Genomic DNA, 16,515 nt, shown 5'->3' on the forward strand with positions numbered 1-16,515 from the left:
AATCAATTGCCCTTTCTACCTATGAACATTAATTGTATCCTGTTAACATTAATTGTGATTGGAAAATAGGTCATTAAGAACATTAAGAAAATTGAATATGTGAAAGCTAGAAAGAACTGAAAATCTCAATGACAGAAAAAAGTATACTTAAGATGACAACAAATTTATCCTGTCTCAAATTAAGACACAAAGAAGTAAATTTTGTAATTTTAAAATATCATAGGGTGCCATAAAGTATCACAAAATCATATTTGTACCTTCTGAAGAAAATGTATATTGTCATTCGATCAGAACAAGGAAAACCTAAAAACTGAAAAATACATTTTTAACTTTGAGGAGAAGGACTTTGACGTGGGTGAGTCCAGATCTGCCTCTTGTCTAACACTGAACAGCAAAACTTCTAAGTTAGATAACTAAATAATATATTATGTAAATTGAGATAATTTTGAAAGTCAATCCACAGCTAAGAAGAAAGCGATAGAAAACCCATACTAACATGAGCAATTTGGGGCTTGGTTAGCATGGTCTCACAGTTCATAAAAATCACTTCCTATAAACCACCTCCTCTCTTTATGCTTTGGGCAGTGCTAAGCACTGGCCTTGCAGAGATTAGCACAGCTATCCATTCCATTGCCTAAAGATAAAAGCTGAAGGACCATGAGACTTTTTACACATAGCATTCAGTCATTTTAAAATCTAAACCTAATAATTCAGCACTAAAAAAAAACATACCAATACCAATCAAGTTTTCCCTCACCTATTTTGGAAACAGATAAATAAAGCCATTTGTGATACCCTCCAAACATGTTTACTCCATTAGTGCTGTAAACTTTTTTTTAAGCCTGTGGTCTCATAGTTTGGCAACAACTTGAAGACTGTCCAGTAAGCAATGACAGGAGGGAAAAGGAGGGAGAAGGGGAATTGCATGGATGGTGGAAGGAGACCCCCATCATTATACAAACTACATGTATGAAGATGTGAGAAAAAAAAAAAAAAGAATAGCGTTACCTTAGATTAGGTAGGGAGAAGTGATGGGAGGGGAGGGGATGAGATGGGGAGATAAGAAGGATAGTAGAATGAAACAGACATTATTATTACTGTGTGTATATATGTGATTTCATGACCAGTGGGATTCTGCAACCTGTATACTCAGAAAAATGAGAAATTATATCCCATCTGATTCAAATGTATGATATGTCAAGTCATTGTGCCTCAGTTTCCTTCCCTGAGAATAAAACTTAATATGTGTAACTAATTAAAGCAAATTTTTAAAAAAGAGAAATTCATCAATTTTCTCTGTAGTTTACTTATTCTTTACTACCTTAAAATATTGTTCAGATATTTTTAATTTCTTCATCTGAAAATACCAACATATACTGTTGAATTTTTTTCTATTAAAGCAAAATTTTCCTGCTACTAGTTCCATTATAGCAGCTACATAATAAATCCTATTTTTTAGAAATATTTAGAAGTATTGTACTGCAGAGTATAATAACTTTTATCTCAGTGTCTTTTTCTTTAGAAAACTCATTAAGTGCTTTATAATGTTAACTCAATTCACACATCTAGTACTAGATTATTATTAAGTTTTATTTTCAGGGAAGGAAACTGAGGCACAAAGATGCCCAAGATCACCTAGCTACTGTGGTAGAGCTGCCACGTGCACCCAGGTGACCTAGTTCTAGGTTCTGTGTTCTCTATCAGTTTTCTGCCTCCTGGGTTACCTTTAGTAACTAACCTTGTCTGTGAGTACTGTATTTCACTGCATAATCATTGCCACTGCATTAACATATATTTTTACTAGTATTCCATGCATCCTAAACTTGCACCAAAGACAGTTTAGTAATACATTGTTTTTTTAATAATACTGGAACATTTTTTTAAAAGCTTCACTTAATTTTCACACCCCACTTTTTTGCAAAAATAAAAAATAAATAAAAATAAAGACAAAATCTGAAATGATTATGCAGTGAAATACCATAGTATTAGCGCCCCTGAGCACCCATCTCAAAAATAAGAAAATTAAGATTGTGACAGATAATTTGTCTAGGTCCAAAGTGACTATGTTGAGTTGGAATTTAAATTCTGTTATTTTGTTTCTGTCCCTAAATGCTTTACTAGTCTAATATGGAACTATGGTGTAGCAAATATTCTATTATTTTTTATGTATAAGGGCAAGAGATTAGTGTGTCAAGAACAATGGTAAATTATAGTGATAATAATGAATACTTTTAATCTTGCTTTTCATCAATCAATTTTCTTAGAAAGTCATTTATTGCAACAATATTTGAAATATATTAGCATATAGTTGCACAATGATAATTTTATGATTATTTTACAATTACTTTCTTATAGTTATATTCCCTTTACTCCTCTGTATTTTGACTAATAAATGTTCTTCTAATTTTTTTCTATTATTTCATCTACTATACAAATAGTTTTTCATTTTATTTTTATTTTACCCAAAGAAACAATTTTAAGATGTATCAGTTTTACGCTTCTTAATGTTTAGTGAGTTACTTCTTTATTGTTTTGATATCTCCCACTTAAATTCTTTCTTTCTTTTTTGAAATTTACAAAAGCCTTTATTGCATCTAAATTATAAATCAATATTTAAAATCATTTGTATTTCTTTTTGTAAATCTTATTTATTTTACTAATTTTTTATTTATATATGACAGCAGAATGCACTGTGATTCGTATTACACATATAGAGCACAAATTTTTCATATCTCTGGTTGTATACAAAGTATATCTTTCTTTTTTCTTTTTCCTTTTTTCTCTTTTTGGAAATGCTTTTACACTATTGCCAGAAGCTTACTTCTCTGTCTTCTGTAGCCATCTTACTTCTTCCTAGCCATCCTCTTCTCTTGCCTTTCTTTCCTTCACTTCTCAAAGTCTGCACACAGTGGCCTTCTTGATCTCTTAATAAGCAAACTAATTCTTGCCTCTGAGCTTCTGCAGTCTTTTCTATCAGAATTTACTGCTTTTCTGGCCACTTCACTCTCACTGTTTCGTTCTTGCAAATACTGCCATCTGGAGAGCCTTCCCTGACACTCCAGCCAGGGCATCTACCCCGACCGGACTCAATATCATTCCAGTGATTTTGCTCTATTTCATTTTCTTCATAGCTGCTATCACCACTTAATAATTATATTTTAATTTGTTGGGTTACATTTTAACTGTGAGTTTCCCCAAACCAAACTCTATAATTAAGAGAATATATATCTGTTCTTTACACTGTATTTCTAGCACCTAAAACAATGGCTAGTGCTTAAAAATAGGTTACTAAAATTATTCTTATACTTGTTACTATTATTTCTTAAGGCATGTTTTAATTTTCAAGTTTTACTTATTTTAATAATAATTTTTATTTTTAATATTTTATACATTTGTTATTAATTTTTAAATATTAAATTTAATAATTAGAGGTGATCTTAGTATTTCTTTTAATATTTAAAATGAACTTACTTGCAATTATTAGTTAAATATATATAAAAAATCTACTAAGGGTATCAGCATATAACATTGAAATAAACTACCTCTTGGGGGCAAGGGAGGCATGGGGGAATGTTGGTCAATGTGTGGTAGTTAAATAGGAACAAGGAGTTCTGATGTGCTACTGCACAACAGGGTGACTACAGATAAAAATATTGTCCTGTATATTTCGAAAACTTATAAGAAAGGATTTGGAATATTTTCATCATAAAGAAGTGACACAGTTTTGATGAGATAGATATGTTTAACCTGATTTAAATATTACACAATGTGCATATGTATCAAGATATAATATCTTGTCCATTAATATGTATAATTTTTATGTTTTTCAATATTGGTTAAAAATAAATTTATCTTAAAATTTAAAAATGCTTTTGTATTTTCTTTACTGACATACATCTTTAGTGTGTTATTACTATACTAACGAAAGTAGAATATGTTTGGGTCCCCTCACTAACTAAAGGATGTGCTTCAAATTTTTTAACTTAGAAACCAGGTGATAAAAGTTCCATTTCCAAACACATTTGTCAAACAGGGTGAGAAGCCAGGACAGAGTTGCAAAACTAGGGGGCACATCAATAAAGTGATCTTTGACTTTCCCTATTTATTTTTTATGTTTGTTGAAATCACTGAAGTTAGGGCCACTTTTAGCCTTTCTCTGGTCCAGTATCATAATATGACTGTGTTCAGCCTTCTTCCTGGTATTTCTGCCCATTGAACTACAGAAGAAGGACACAATCAAGAGTGAACACACGTTTCTAGATTCCTCATACTGGTAAAAATCATAGAAAAGCCCCTTATCCCTCCAATTTGAATCCTAACCACAGCCCCTCCTGACAGCTGTTAGCAGGAAAGTGCTTCTATATGCATCTTTCCACTGCATGCCCTAGCAAAAACCCTAAAACTAGAGATATGTTTTACTCCTTAAAACTTCCATACTTTCCAAGGTTTTTCACCAAATTCTCTGAAGAGAGAGAAAGAATAGGGGGTTTGATATCTCACTTCACTCTAACACCTATTTCATGTCTACCAGCACTTTCCACCAAATTTGAGTTCTGTGGTGGAATCATTCCTTGCTAATGGGTATTTTTATAGATTTGTTGAATTTATTTAATTCTGTTTCCATTAAAGGTTTTGGAGGTCTGGTTTTATGCCACCATTTAGAGTTCAAACTCTCTTCAAACAAAAATACCTCAATGTTATGTGGATGCCAGCACACAACAAGTGTGGGGATGGGGATGAATAAAAGTTCAGTGGGTTAGACAAAGTGGAAATGAAGGGAAAGGAGGAAGGATGGGAAGAGGAAAAACAGTAGAATAAATCACACATAACTTTCCTAGGTTCATAAATGAATATACCTCCAGTCTAACTCCACATCATGTATAATCGCAAGAATGGGGTCCAAATTAGGATAAGTTATACTCCATGTATGTATAATATGTCAAAATGCACTCTATTGTCATGTGTATCTAAGAAGAAAAAAAAAAAAGCCAGCCTCAGCAACTTAGTGAAGTATTAAGCAATTTATCAAGACCCTATCTCAAAATTAAAAAGAAAAAAAAATTAAAAGGGCTGGGAATGTGTCTCAGTGGTGAAGAGTCCCTGAATTCAATCCCTGGTATAAAACAAACTGACAAACAAAAAACACATTATTTGGTTGTGCTTTTTATCCTATTATTTGTTTCGTCAGAAACTATAGTCTATAAAATTGTGGGGAAAAAAAGAAAGAAAAAAGAAGAAAAAGAAGTATAGGGTAATGTTCAGTTTTAGAAACGGTATTCTCTACTGTGAATCACCAATACCCACTGAATGTGAACATTTTTTTGTTCATTCTTTGCATAAAGAATAAATTGACAAGCAAGATAACTGATGATAGAAGCACCATTTTTAGAGCAGTGTTTTTTCTTACCTGGGCTATGTTGATTGCATTTTGGATTCGTTCATCTTTCTCATATTCCTTTGTTATTTGTAATGTTTTCCATATCATGTTTCTAAATCCATCTTGTTCCTCATCATCCCGGAGTTCCCACAGCATTTTTACCATGTTATATACTAAGCCATAGTATCCAACAAAGACCACTTGGTGACCTGTTGAAATAGAAACATTCTTTGGAAAGTTTTTATTTTATTAATCTTACTGTAGTATAGCTAGGTGGGGAAAAAACAATTTTATCAAAATTCATAATAATAGTATAAAGTCTGAAATTACAAGCTTTGGCAATTTTTGACCCTTAACTGATTTTATTCCTTTGTAACAGCACACAATATCTAACATCCTAACCATTTGAAAATAACAACTGAACCCAACTACTACACCTCATAAATTAGAATATGCATGGGTAAACTGTGAACCACATGGAAAAACAAGTCCTTAAAATTCAACTGAAGAGGAATTTGCTTAAGGCAGGATAAACACATAATCTACAAGAGTGAATTTTTATAATAAATCAGGGGAAAAGGAAAAAATCACTTGCCATTGTAAAACAACAACAAAATAACAAAGTTCTATTAAACTTGGCATTTGAACCAAGAAGAAAACTTAAAATAATGCAAAAGGCAAAAAGAAATTACTGATACAATTATTATTTGGAAGATTTTTTAGATAATAAGGACATAAATAAATTGGAATAGGAGAAAAGAATACTGAATGCAAAGAAGATTAAAAATATCTAAGACACCTCCCTTTAAAACTTTTTGTAGCAATTAGCAATTTATATATATCATGAAGTTCCACTTTCAAAATATATACTCATCTTACAGAAAGGAGGAAGAAGTTTATATTTACTCTTTATATTAAGTATTTACTCTTTATCTTAAATATTTCTTACCTAGCTATGGTATACTGCTATGCAGCAATATTCAGAAAAACATAATTCTAATTTAGGTACAGATAGAATACATAAATAAGAGGAATAAAAAATGCACTCCTCAAAGGGGAGAAAAACTTATGTTATTCAAAGAGCAATGTGAAAATACTAAGTCTATTTGAAGAACAAGAGCAATAAAATGCTGAGAGAGGAAGGTTAAAAGGGCTTAAGAGCCCATTAAAATTCATGTTGCACTTTTCCTGAAAGTCCTGGTTATAGTCCATATAACACTGGGAATCATCAGTATCCTCCTTGAATAAGAATATAAGCACAACTTGAAAAGCCAGATCTTCAACTTTCGCTAATTCAATCTGATGTACTGGGGAATGATCTTGGCCAAATTATATTGTTATATTATGTGCATATACAAATATGTAGCAACAAATCCCACTGTTATTAACAACTCTAATACACCAAATAAATATGAGAAAATGAAAGTTAATGATAATAATTACTATTATAGCTAGCATGCATGGGAATGCCATCTAGTTGCCCCAGTTCTTGTGCTCACTACAGTCTTGCCATGTAGATCTTATTATCTTTAGAATGAGAAATTGGAATATATGAACCTATAAACATATGAACCTCCCTTGAATCAAAGAGCTGATAAGTGAGTGCCATCTAATCTTGTTCCATGAGGGACACTCTTTCCAACTCAGACAAATGCTTTCCTTTCCATAACCCACCTTCCATTCCATTCATACAAAAGGATGAAACTAGAAAGTAGAAAGAGGAAGCAAAAGAGAAAACATGTACACGTTTTAGAAATGGAGAAGGAAGGCATATTTCTAGTTTCCAATCTTTTTTTTTTTTGAGAAAGAGAGAGAGAGAGAGAGAGAGAGAGAGAGAGAGAGAGAATTTTAATATTTATTTTTTAGTTCGGCGGACACAACATCTTTGTTTGTACGTGGTGCTGAGGATGGAAGCCGGGCCGCACGCATGCCAGGCGAGCGCGCTACCACTTGAGCCACATCCCCAGCCCTAGTTTCCAATCTTAAGGTACCTTCTACCCTTTCTATCATTGGTACTTTAAGAGAGAGTCAAAGATGCAAATATGAAGCTACAATGAAGCAGCTTCTTCTTGGGGAAATGTGATTTTCTCTTCATAACAACTTCATTCATTAAAACTGGTGTACTGCAATATTTGACAAGATATAAATACGAAAAATACCTCATATGAATGATTGGTAATTAACATTTTTGCTAGAAAATGAAATTTAATCAAGAAATACGAATTTACTTTTTAAACTACTTTCTTTACCCTTGGATGAAAGAAAGATAACCTGTGGCTTCAAGTAGTTAACGAGTCTAGAAACAGAATAATTTGTATGAGAAGGTAGAGGGCAACAGTTCATGAAAAGGTGATGGAATCAATCTACCAAAGCAAGGGATCAGTGAGAGCTGGAAGAGTGAGGAAGGGACTTAGAGAAGGTGAGACCTCGTCAGACCTTGTCTAAGAGGTAAACCTGGAAACAGAGCAGAGGAAGACATTGAGGGATATTTCACTGGGTGGACACCTGGAAAATGTTAGCGCTGTGAATAACTACATACTAACTTTCTGTCTGTGCTTTCCTCTTCCTGTCTTGTCCAGAATGCTTCACCATTGGTAATCTAGGTTGTGAAAAATGACTTTGTAAATCTATCATTTTGCTTCCCTGTTTACAACTTATCCATAGTCTTTTGTCCCTATGTAAATTCCAAATTGCATAGCCAGACAATCACGGCTCTGTCTTTCTAATCTTTCTGAAATACATATATTACAACTCTTTTATTTCCCCCCAACTTGCAAATATACTACATTAAGAAAAAAAGATTGAAGTTCTTGAATACACACTTAATTCTATCTTCCAGTCTTAATATAAACTATTCCATTGACTTAATCAGAAGTCATTCTGTCCAAAAATATTTCTATTACTATACTATATCCATTCTTCTGCATCTTTTCATTAAAAAATCTTCTCTGAAAGAGAATTGTGTCCATGGTTAGCTATTAGCTACATCCCTTGTACTTACTAGATAATAACATATCATATTATAATTGCCTATTTCACCTACAGATTCTAAACAATGGGAGGATGGGATTATATTTTATTCTCTCTTACGCTCCTAGCACTTACCATAATGCCTGCAACATAGTAGATCTAATTTCTAAAAGTATGTTCACTGAATAAGGGGAATAGACAGAGTAAAAAAGTGTCTCCATTTACCTGGGACTGGGAGGTTTCTTAAAGCACAGAGCTTTCAAGGACAAATAGGAACAGGGCTAAGTAAATCAGAACAGTTGGACCAGTAATAGGACTTCCAACAGAGAGGTAACAGTAAGGAAAGACAAGAGAAGATGATAGTGGGTATCTCAAATTGAGCTTGAGTGGAGAGTTCTTATTAAAATAGTTGAGATTCGATAGCTCAGGATAAATGGGGTCAGATTAAATGATGGATGTTTGAGCAAAGGAGTAATGTTATTCCTGCTCAATGCAGTGTTACGTCTAGTCTATTCAAGCAATAAACTGGGAAGCCTATATGGGAGTTTTATGAGGTAATCTAGGTCTTCACTATGATGAGCAGCAGGAGACTAGAAAGGAAGGGACAAACTTAAGATACCATGGCGAAGGTCTAATAAGACTTCTTGCTATGAGGGAGAAGAGGGAATGAAAGGCAAAGGAGAAGTTCGAGTTGAAGCTCAGGAGACTCAAACAATAATGAAACCACTTTAAAAAAATGAGGAGATTGTGAAGATAAGACAGTTCATACAAAGGAAATAAAAATGTGGAAAGTGTGGCATGGGTATGAGAGAATACAATTTTTAATAATCTGTAGCTTGTTAAAACATGGCTGAAATGCAAGTAAAATAGCAAGAGTGAGGGTATTGATTTGTGAAGCATTAGTGAAACATAATGCCTGAATTCAATATGAGAAATAATTTTGAGTTTTTACATGAATAATACTGGAATTGTGAGCTTCAGTAAAATAGCTTTCAAACAATATTATAAATAAAACATGCTGTGCATTTTAACTCATTTCTCATTTATTTAGATACTCCCAACATCTTTACATTGACAAGAATCGTTAAAGTACATACAAACCACCTTCCGTCCATATATTTTAAATTTGTTTGAAGATTAATGTTTGATAAAACTACAACTGTTTAATTATCAAAGTGGTATAATTTGATTTTAGAATTTGCAGGACCAATGTTGAGCCGTTAGATACTCTCTGATAATTATGTCTCAGTCTCACAATTTCTTTGAACATTCTTTTTATGAGTCTAAAAGTGAGCTTGTTCACCTGTTGACTTAAACACCAGTGAAGTATAGCTGATGAATAATATTTGTAGGGAGAATCTAATTGATTGACAGTAAATGAGGAAAAAAATCTTATAAAGACAGATGGTGTGTGTTGCAACTGTCATAAAAAGTAGACCGTGTTCTCATTTGCACGTCTAGACATTTGCTGAGAAGCATGCCTGCTCTGAAGTTCCTCATCCAGGGACCAAGCTGTAGCATAAGGCACTCTTCTGTTCTGCTTTCAGTGACCCTGTGGCAGCTATCAAAGATGTCACTTTAAATATACTGCAAGAAACAGGATCTGTGTCTACAGTTAAGCAGACAGTATCCTAGGAAATAAAAAAGCTGAACCAAAATAATAAATTCTTACAATTTATTAAGAAACTACTCTATTTGAAAACCAATACTGTGACCCTTTTCTGGTAACAATGCTACATATTAGTGGTTGTATTCCTTGGTAGCATTTAATTGCCACACTAGATGTATAGATTGCAAATATTCAGTGGACATGAAATATAAACATTTCTACTCATATGAATGTGCATAAATGACAACAGCTTTTACAATTTTGACAAATATAATTTGACACCACAGAATCAAAAGTGTCACTGAAAGGTAACTGGAATGTCAGCTGTGGTTCAAAACACTGTATGAAATGCCACGTTGCATGAAAGGAAGCAGATCAATGACCAGAGTTGGACAAGAACCAGTCATCCAGCCATGCATTTAACAAACACCTACTGTTCTTTGTACCAAAGAGAAAGCAACATTACTGCTTTGGGGATATTTAATTCTGGTGGAGAAAGACAGAAACTAAAAAAGTGTATTAAAAAATATCTATTCGTAATAAGTGTTATGAGAATAATGGAAGATGGTGATATGACCAGCAATAACCAGAAGAAAACACTATTATAGACAGTGAAAGAAAGACTTCTATGAGGAGGTGATATTTGGGATAAGCTCTGATGGATAAAGGAAAGTTAACCAAACAAGGATCTGAGGAAATGCTTCTCAACAAGGGGTCAGAAAATGCACCGACTTTGCGCTTAGAATAGCATGATAGTTTGAATGCAAAGAAAGGAGAGAATGGATATATCTGGGGGTTCTGGGAAAGATCAGGTACATTTGTCCTTTACATGGATAAACTCTGAATGACCAGAGGCAATTTGTATACTATGGAAAGTAATTAATATTTTATTATTAATATATTTAAAAGCTATCATAGCATTTTATTTTTACTAATTCAAAACCAAGGGTATTTACTAAATAATAACCAAAATCTAATTGTCTCTTGGTAGAATACTTTCAAAAGGTAAATTTTTCCCCCCATATACAGTATGATTTTGTTAGTTAGCATCCTCATGTTGTACATTACATTTCTGGACTTGTTAATCCTATATATCTGCTACTTTGTATCACAGCATTTTAAAGAATGGGGGAAATGAACTCACTTTATCTTTCTGGCTTTTTGGTAGAAAATGGATTTCAGAGGGCATAAGAGAGGGACAAGGAGATGTTCAACTTTTTGAAGTAATCTAGAAGCAAATGATGATGGCTTGGACTTGGGACATATAACTAAAAAATTAACCTCAACTAAAGGAAGGACTGGCCTTTGTACTTGGTCTGGTTATAAGAATTGACCTCATAGGTCTTGGAATGCTCTTCCTGATAAAAATGTCTTTGTTTCCCTTGGAGTCTTTGACTCTTGATAGATAGTTTGTAATAAAAATATGATTCTGGTGGGGATGGCTTGGGTCACATGGAATTAGCTCAACCTCTGAGAGGAGCAACAATGAGGGCCAGTCATGTAGCATGTAGCCAACCAAATACATGTTTGACAGATCCCCAGTAAAAATCATAGATACAAAATCTTGAGTGATCTTTTGTATGAGTATTCTATGTGTTTTACATATATCATTACTAGAAGAAGAAAACGCTGTCCATGCATTGGCAGAGGACCATGGGAAGCTCTGTGCTTGGAAATGTCCTTGATGCTGCCATACACACCACTTTCCTTGGCTGGTTTTAATCTGTGTACTTTCATAGTCAGAAACCATAATCAGGAGTAAAATGGCTTTGGTATCTTTAGGGAGACTTTTCAAAAAATTATCAAACATGATGGTCATCTCAGGGATCCCCAAACATACAGTTACTGCCAAAAGACAACGTAGTTCTAAGGTCTCCCACAATTCACAGGAGATAATATTAGAGACAAAGACTGGTAGAAAAATTGGAAAAGTATTTTGGATCCATAATAGGGTGAGCAGAAAATCTAGGGCACTCTTTATTTTTAGAATCGTGTTAGACTTAGAAAATGAGGACGATATACCTATAATTATATATTTTATGTGTACATAACACAACCATATGTAAATATTAGTAAGAATCATTTTGCATATATAATCACAATGGGAGTTCTGGGCAAGATCAGGTACATTTGTTTTACTATAAACACTGAACAAATACCCAACATAATAAATTGAATAAATGGAAGAGAACTAAGTTATTAATAAATGCCCACTTTTTTGCAGGTAACATTGAAAACCAAAGACAAAATGTCAAATGATTCTTTTATTAGAATGTGGTAGTTGATTGAAACAGGATGTCAAGTAAGATGTCAAAATGTTCATGAATAATTAAGTAATTGAACAGAACTTGTTTTCTTAAAATTTTATAATCTTTTCCAACAGTCAATTATGGAAATCTGCTAATTAAAAATAATTATTTCTGGAGTCATAACTGAGAATCAAGGATAAAAGTAGTTCTTTTGTGTTGTTGTTGTTCAAGACCAACTGTGATTTTTTTTATAAATTAACTAAAGAAATATCAGACTTCTGACTCTTGGATTTATTTTAAATTTCATTTAATTTAAATTATACCACAAAGAAATATAACTTATCTTAATAGCAGCAGATAATTTTCACAGATTTTTGTCTTCCAAGGGCCACAACATCAAAAAATAACAAGGATGATCTTGGATACTTAAAAAATTAATAATAATTGTATATTTGTAAATACCTATGTTATATACAAAAAAAAATCTTTTAAAACCCACAATGTTGAAGAAACTAAATTTCTGAGAGATATGGTAAGTTACTTAAATTCATCCAGAACTTGAAAACTGAGCTGTGATTCATCACAAGTTTCTGGCATCCCAAATTTCTGACACCAAGTCTAGTACAGTGTCCATATCCTTTCCTAAAACTGCATCCTTTAGCACTATTTTGGCATTATTTTTCCTGATTTCTGTACCTAAATTTCTCGTCCATCAACCTGTTTAGAGACTTTTATCATTCCTCCCATTTGATACCTACTTTGGAATGTCTTTTTAAAAAGTGAAATATGATAACATCAGTAAGATGGCAGGATAGAAAGTACTGGACTCTTCCCCAATATGTGGATATTCCAATTCAATATGAACACATGGATCAAGTCCCCAGTGTCATCCAGAAACTAGTATGAAGATGTCTGTACACTTGGTAAGCATGAATCTAGCCACTCCAAATATGGTAGGAAAAGCAGAAACACCCTTGTGCCATAACCCCTACCTCCAAAGCAGAGCACCATACAACCAGAAAGGAACAACCAATTGAAAAACTCCCAAGTGTAGGGAAAAAATGTACATCCAGATTCAGGAGGCCAAAATGACCCAAAATTAGAAATTCACACCAAGACACATTCTATTCAAATTTTTAAAAGCCATAGACAGAATTTTCAAAGAAGCAAGAGAAAATAAATTGTTATGTACAAGGGATCCTACATGAGACTATCGGCAGAATTTTTAGTAATAACCTTGCTAGTCAGAAAGGACTGGAATGATATAGTTAAGATGTTGAGGGAAAAACCCCTGCCAATTAAGAGTACTATACCTAACAAAACTTCACTTTAAAAATGAAGGATAGAGTTTCTAGAAAAACAAGTTGAAGGAGCACATTTTACTACTAGAATTGCTAAAGGGAGATCTTCAACTTGAAACAAAAGGAGGCAAAACAGCAATTTATGATAGCATAAAAAAGAACAGAATTCATTGGTAAAGGTCAATAGATGTGCAAAGGTAGAATAGCATATTACCCTAATGGTAATGATTAAATTAATGTTAATTCTATCATAAGAGTTAAAAGAATTATAAAAAATTAAAAATATGCTCATAGATGTGCAATATAAAGAAATATTAATTATGAGATTACAGTCCATAGAAGGTTAAGAAAAATATTCTAATTTTTATGAGATTGAAGTTAAGCTGTTATCAACTTAAATAATTAGATATATTTTAAATAGCCCCCATTGTGTCCTCAAAGAAAATACTTATAGAAGTCACACAAAAGAATTAGAGAAAAGAATTAAAGTATATCAACAAACACACACACACACACACACACACACAGATAAAAAGAGGGAAAGACAGAAACAAGGAAAAGAATGACAAAAAATAAATCCTTTCAAATGAATAATTACTTAAATTTAAATTATCTAAATGCCACTGGAAGACAAAGGGTGACTGAATAGATGAATAAAATCAAGATCCAATAAGAAGAGGAAGAAGATAAGGGGAAAAAGGAAAGAAAGGGTAGGGAGAGTTTGCAAGGGGGTAGATATGATCAAAGTATACTATATGCATGTACAACTATGCTACAATGAAACTCTATGTTATGAATAATTAAAATGCCTTAATAAAAATAAGATACAAAGATATCTGCCTACAAAAGAGTCACTTTATTTTTAAGAACATTTATAGACTGAAAGTAAAGGCATGGAAAAATATATTACTTGCAAATGGTATCCAAAAGAGAACCAGGGTGGCTCTACTTACAACAGAAAAAGATTGACTTTTAAGTCAAAAACAGTCATAAGAGTTGAAGAAGTATATTATTTAATGTAAAAGGATCAATCCACTAGGAAGATTTAATAGTTATCAATACATATACAACCAACAGCAGAGCACACAAATGTATAAAGGAAATACTGATGACAGACTAAAAAAATATGACAAGACAGTAAATAGTAAGAAATTTTAATATCTCCCTTTTAATATTAGAGAGAATTAAAAAATAACAATGAAACAACAGACTTAAATAACAGTGAAGACTTAGCAGGCCTCACAGACATATAGAGAACATTGAACTCTCAAACAGTACAATATACATTCTTCTCAAAAAAAAAAAAAATCATCCCCAAGGACTCATTAGACCACAACAAAATCATACTACCTTTTCCAACAGCATGGAATGAGATTACAAGTTAATAGCAGAACAAAAACTAGAAAATTTGCAAATTTATATGAACTAAAATACACTTTTGGGAAATCATTGGGTCTTGGAAAAAATCAAATGGGAAACTACAAAATATGTTGGGACATGCTAAACAAAATACACAGTACTCTAAAACGTATAAATAGTGCAACAGCAGTGGTAAGAGGGACATTTATTGTGATAAATGTTTATATTTAAAAAGAAAGAAGACCTGAAACAATCTAAGTTAACTTTCCAAGAAATAAGAAGGGAAAGATGGTGAAATGAGATGGACATCATTACTCTGCGTACATGTATGACTGAACATATGGTGCAACACTACGTTGTGTACAACCAGAGAAATGAAAAGTTGTGCTGCAATTGTGTACAATGAATCAACATGCATTCTGCAGTTATATATACCTAATTAAAATAAACAATTTAATTTAAAAAAAGAAATAAGAAGGGGATAAATAAACAACAGTCAAAATTCACAGAAGAAAATGAAGAAATAGAAAATAGAAATTTTTTTAAAAATCAACCAAACTAAGTTTTTGAAAACATGTACACAATTGACAAACTTTTAGCTGGACCAAGAAAAGGATACAGATAAAATAAAAGATGACAGAGGATATATTACAAATAATGCCACAGAAATAAAAGGGATGAAGAGCCTACTATGAAAAGTTATTATATTCTGACTGGACAACCTGGATGAAATAAATACAGCTCCAGAAATACTCAACTTACCAAGAGAGAATCAAATAAATAAAATCCGAACAGTTCTGTAACCTCACACCAAAGAAAAACCCCAAACCAGATGATTTCATTGGCAAATTCTACCACAAATTTAAAGCAAAATTAATACAAATTCTTCTAAAACCTAAAAAAAAATGTAGAAAACAAAGCACTTTTAAACTCATCATATGAAACTATGTTATACTTATGGTATTGGCCTAAAGACTGACAGAAAGACCAATGGAAAGTATATATATATCTCCATCCATTGGGAATGAACACTCTTTTCAACAAATGGTGCTGGAAAAACTAGTTATCCACATGTAAAAGGATGAAATTACACCTTTATTTTATACATATACTAGAATCATTTACAAAAATCTAATCAAAATAGATTAAAGGCAAACATAAGATATGAAGTTTTACAACTTCTGAGGAGAAATGGGGAATTCTTGTTGACATTTGTTTGGGCAATGATTTCAGAGACACCAGAGCACAGGCAACAAACAAAAATAAGCAAGTAGAACTACGCCAAAATGAAAATCTTCTGCACAGCAATGGAAGCAATCATCAGAGTAAAGAGACATCCTGCAGAATGGGAGAGAATATTTGCAAATTATACATATGATAGGGTATGTAGGGAACTCCAAAAACTTGATAGCAAAAAAAAAAATCAGAAAAAGATAAAGAAAAAATACATAATCCAACACAACAAATAATTTTGTAACAAAACAGGCAATAGATAAAACAGGTATTTCGTAAGAGAAAACATAATTGGTCAATGAGTATATTGAAAAAAATGTTCAATCTCACTAATCATCAGGGAAATGTAAATCAAAACCACAATAAGGTATCACCTTATCCCAATAAAAATGACTTATCAAAAAGACTAAAGATAAC

General features: G+C 32.6%; 1 protein-coding gene across 1 annotated transcript in view; it reads right to left on the reverse strand.

The window, feature by feature from the left end:
- Tmem232 (transmembrane protein 232) overlaps positions 1-16,515 on the reverse strand; it is a 192,945-nt gene that overhangs the window by 125,888 nt on the left and 50,542 nt on the right. The window contains exon 10 of the mRNA XM_077795632.1: positions 5,408-5,586. Coding sequence (XP_077651758.1) covers positions 5,408-5,586 — 179 coding nt within the window. The remainder of the gene's footprint in view (positions 1-5,407; positions 5,587-16,515) is intronic.

Source organism: Urocitellus parryii, chromosome 1 (assembly GCF_045843805.1).
Source record: "Urocitellus parryii isolate mUroPar1 chromosome 1, mUroPar1.hap1, whole genome shotgun sequence".
Lineage (NCBI taxonomy): Eukaryota > Metazoa > Chordata > Mammalia > Rodentia > Sciuridae > Urocitellus > Urocitellus parryii.